Below are 4,219 nucleotides of genomic sequence, written 5' to 3'. Positions count from 1 at the left end.
ATAGCAGCAAGATTGAGTTCTATGGGAATGAAAGCGGATGAAAGTTTCCTTGTGCAGTTTATCATAAATTCCTTGCCTCCTGAGTATGGTCCATTCCAAATAAATTATAATACTATAAAGGATAAGTGGAATATGATTGAGCTGCAAAGTATGCTCATTCAAGAGGAAGCAAGGCTTAAGAAGCAAGGAATCCACTCTGTCAACCTCATGGGTCATCCCGGAGCTAAAAAGAAAACCAGGAAGGAAGAATGGAAAGGGCAATGAAGGACCACTAAAGATTAATGAGTCATCTACCCAAATCCATAAGAAGCAACAAAAGAATGATAAGTGTCATTTCTGCAAAAAACCTAGACAGTATCAGAAAGACTGCCTGAAATGTAAGGCATGGTTCGAAAAGAAAGGTAAGCCTAGTGCTTTTGTACGTTTCGAATCATACTTGGCAGAAGTTCCTTATAATACTTGGTGGATTGATTCTGGTTGTACCACTCATGTTTCGAATATAATGCAGGGATTCCTTACGACCCAAACCATAAGTCCAAATGAAAAGTTTATTTTCATGGGAAATAGAGTCAAAGCTCTAGTTGAAGCCATTGGAACGTACCGTTTGATTTTGGACACTGGACATCATTTAGATCTTTTTCAAACTTTTTATGTTCCTTTAATTTCTCGAAATTTAGTTTCATTATCGAAACTTGATACAGCTGGATATTCTTTTAAGTTTGGAAATAAATGTTTCAGTTTATTTAAACATAATCATTTTATTGGTTCTGGTGTGCTTTGTGATGGTTTGTACAAATTAAATGTCACGCCCCAAACCCCATCGGGCACGCGACACCCTCACCTGGTCGATTTGTGCGACGTCCCAGGAATGTCGCCGACCTCAATTCGCCATCAGAGATTTACAACCACAGCGGATACTAATAAATAATCCCTGACAAATAAAACTGGGGAGAATAAGGAGAATACACATATTTCTTTTCATTACCAACTTATAAAATAATCACAACTTACGACCGCCACATTTTTCCACCATCGCATACACTTGCACCCCGTACTACAACCCATCGATATACCAAAAAGACCGATGACCTGGCATTCTATCCCAAAAATGTTACTTTCCAAAACTTACTAGGAACCCCCGTACTAACCCCTAACGCCCCTTACTAGGCGTCCATTCTGAGTATGATTCTTCATCTTCTGACTCCGAACTCACCTGAGCAGCTTGCTCCTCTGAGAGCTCTGACTCTGCTTCGATCACAATCGGGTGATTGATGTCGCCCGACTTAGCTGGAGCTGCGTTCTGATACTCCTCAGCCAAGAAATCGAAGAAATTATACTCATGCACATAATTGGGATCCATGTACTACTCGAACGGGAGTATATACTCCGGATCTCCTACAGGCTCTTCAAACTCGCCAGGTTCGTCTTCGGGTTCCACTTCGGGCTCCACTTCGGGATCTACCTCGGCCTCCGCTTCCTCTGGCTCTTCCTCGGGGATCGGTTCTAAATCTATGTCCATCGAGTCGTCCTCAACTTGCGACGCTTCGGGCTCAGGTTCATGCTCAGCCCCTGAAGATCCCTGAGCTGCGGCCGTTGAATGCAAACCCGACTGAGCTAAACTAGTATCCACACTAGTCAACTCTCCGTCTATCGGGGGTACGGCCGTCGGGTCCCAATCCCCAACTAAATCAAAGGGAACATCGAAACCCTTAACGGGCCCGAACTCATCCCCGTCAACATCCCGGAAGAACCAGGCAGTGTACTTCTGTTCCTCCCACAGGGGCAAGCCTATTTCTACGAAAACGGTAGTAGTATGCCTAATCCAGGTCATCCCATCTCCCATTGGAAACTCTGCAACGTCCAACTCGGAGTGCACGGGTACCCCAAAACGCTCTGGTGGCTGCGGTGGAGGATTCATGATTCCTATCGGGGTTCTGAAATTGTCGGTTGAAACAACCGTGAGAACACTTCTCAGTAAGTTCACCCTTAAACCCCACCTAGGCTATCACGTACCTCCAGACAATTACGCAATCACACACATTCACGAACATCAAGTAATCACATCACAGGCACATCAATTAAGACGGTCAGGCTCAATAATGCACACACTTGCACTCAATCACGATCACGTCGTATGCAACACGCGCATATACCGTTCTCATCCCATTATTCCTTCCATTCTCATTTTCCACTTTCACAATCCTCGCCAGTGACCCGCGTTGAAGTACACGCCTCAGGTACACTGCGACCAATCATCACCACACTTCCGGCCTACGTACTCGTTCACGCCTCAGGCCCCGATCGCGACCTGAGCATCACACGCCCCAAGCCCGATCCCAACTCACCCTCGATCGCGCCCCAAGCATCATACGCCTCGGTCCGATCCCACATTCACACTCGATCGCGCCCCAAGCATCACACGCCTCGGTCCGATCCCACATTCACACTTTCCTCGGCCCGCGCCAAATGCGACAGGCCTACATGATCGAAACCCAAGCTTATAATGCCTCGGTCCAATCCCGATCTCACCCGAGTTGATCGTGCCTCGGACCGATTCTCATTCTTGCTTTTTCAAGCCTTAGCATGTGCTAAATGCAACATACCTACATGATCGCGGCCCGAGTTTTTGATACTCGGCCCGATCCCAAATTCACACTTTCGCACTTTCACACACTTTCCCACCATCACTTGCCACACTACAATTTCCTTCTCCCTCATGCCCACGCTCCACATGCATTTATCACACGCAACTGGCCCTTCACACGTGGCCCGTGCACGCATCACTTCACACATAAAACACGCTCACTCAGCAATTCACATGGCCACTGTCAACAATTAATTCAATCTGGCCCACGCGTGCACCAAACATGCATAATTCTATTATATAATTACACAACTAAGCACCCAATTAAATCAACTCCATCCAGAATAATTCCAAACGCGCCTAAAACGCGTAAATTGCCAATTTTCTCTAACCAGATGGCGTCGGATCAATTCCGATCCTTCACGACACTTTCTCGCCATTAAATGCCGGTTCTAAAAATCCAACTTGTGTCCCGAACAAATCATCACAGCCCCGTGAACAGTAAATCACAGCTTATGAACAGTAATTCGCAGCTTATAAACACACATATAACCATCACAATCGCAAGTAATTTCAGTCACAAGAACCCTCACAATTCAGCCACGACATCACACAACAATCCGACACATATACACCACAAATCAAGCCATAAACACATTATTCCGAACCACAAATTCCAGCATGTATACTTCTCATAGACAGCCCTTATGTACTCTCTAAATAACCCCCAAACCATCATAATTCCAGCCATAATTTCACCCAAGGTGAACTCGATAAATTCGTCCATGAAACAAACCCCAAAATTTGCCGAACACTAGTTCGTTAATACCGAAATCATTATTTTTCTTCCACCAAACGACGTCAAATCGATTTCGGTCCTTCACGGGACTTTTTCGCCATAATTTCTTGGTTCTAAAAATCCAACTTGTGTCCCGATTGGCCCATCACAGCCCCATGAACAGTAGATCACAGCCACTGTTATTTTCTAATTTCCAATAATTAATGCCCGAATTAAATCCCAAGGCCCGCCATAAAATTTCCACTACCAATTCATACAATTCCGCACCTAACTTTATACAGATTTCGCCCAAAATCGCCCGTCGATACCCGAAGTCCTAAATTGGGTTTAGAGCGCGACTTACCCGCGTTCTAGACTATCGCGGCTAGAACGGAAAGCGGCGGCCCTTAATCGGGAACGGCGGCGACGACGTACGGCTCCCGGGTGGCGGCGATCGGCTTGAGTGGCGACGGCGCAGCTTACTTGGGCGGTGGCCGGCAAGGCTCACGACCAAAGGGGGGGAACCGAGAGGAAGAGAGAGAGAAAACGGCGGCTGGTGGTGGTGGCTTGTGGGCTGGTACGGCGGCTTGAGGGCGGTCCGGACGGTGGTGGCGAGTGGTGGTGCCGGCGGTGGAGGAAGAACGGCCAAGGAAAGCCCACGGTGGAGGAGGGGGAAGCTCACGGCAATTTGGGGGAAATTTTCACGGGGAGAGAGAGAACCGAATGGGAAATGAGAGAGAGAGGAGAGAGAGAAGAGTGGTCTAGACTAAATAGTAACTTTGACCCAAAATATCTAAGGCACAAATGACCAAAATGCCCCTTGCCCCTAAAACTAATCCTTTATAAATCCTTAAGGG

The 4,219-nt window shown here is 46.8% G+C and overlaps 1 protein-coding gene across 1 annotated transcript; it reads right to left on the bottom strand.

Moving 5' to 3' along the window:
• Positions 1 to 1,363: 1,363 nt before the first annotated feature.
• Positions 1,364 to 2,391, bottom strand: LOC115692407 (uncharacterized). Its single transcript, XM_030619247.2, has 2 exons — positions 2,346 to 2,391; positions 1,364 to 1,683 (listed from the first exon to the last, which is right to left on the bottom strand). The coding sequence occupies exons 1-2, from the start codon at positions 2,389 to 2,391 to the stop codon at positions 1,364 to 1,366; spliced, it is 366 nt and encodes a 121-aa protein (XP_030475107.2).
• Between the last annotated feature and the right edge of the window lie 1,828 nt (positions 2,392 to 4,219).

This window comes from Syzygium oleosum, unplaced genomic scaffold, assembly GCF_021117445.2.
Source record: "Syzygium oleosum isolate NSW1041296 unplaced genomic scaffold, Sole_v2.1 Sole_v2.10, whole genome shotgun sequence".
Lineage (NCBI taxonomy): Eukaryota > Viridiplantae > Streptophyta > Magnoliopsida > Myrtales > Myrtaceae > Syzygium > Syzygium oleosum.
The sequence above is the reverse complement of the archived record's forward strand: the minus strand, read 5'-3'. Positions and strand labels throughout refer to the sequence as shown.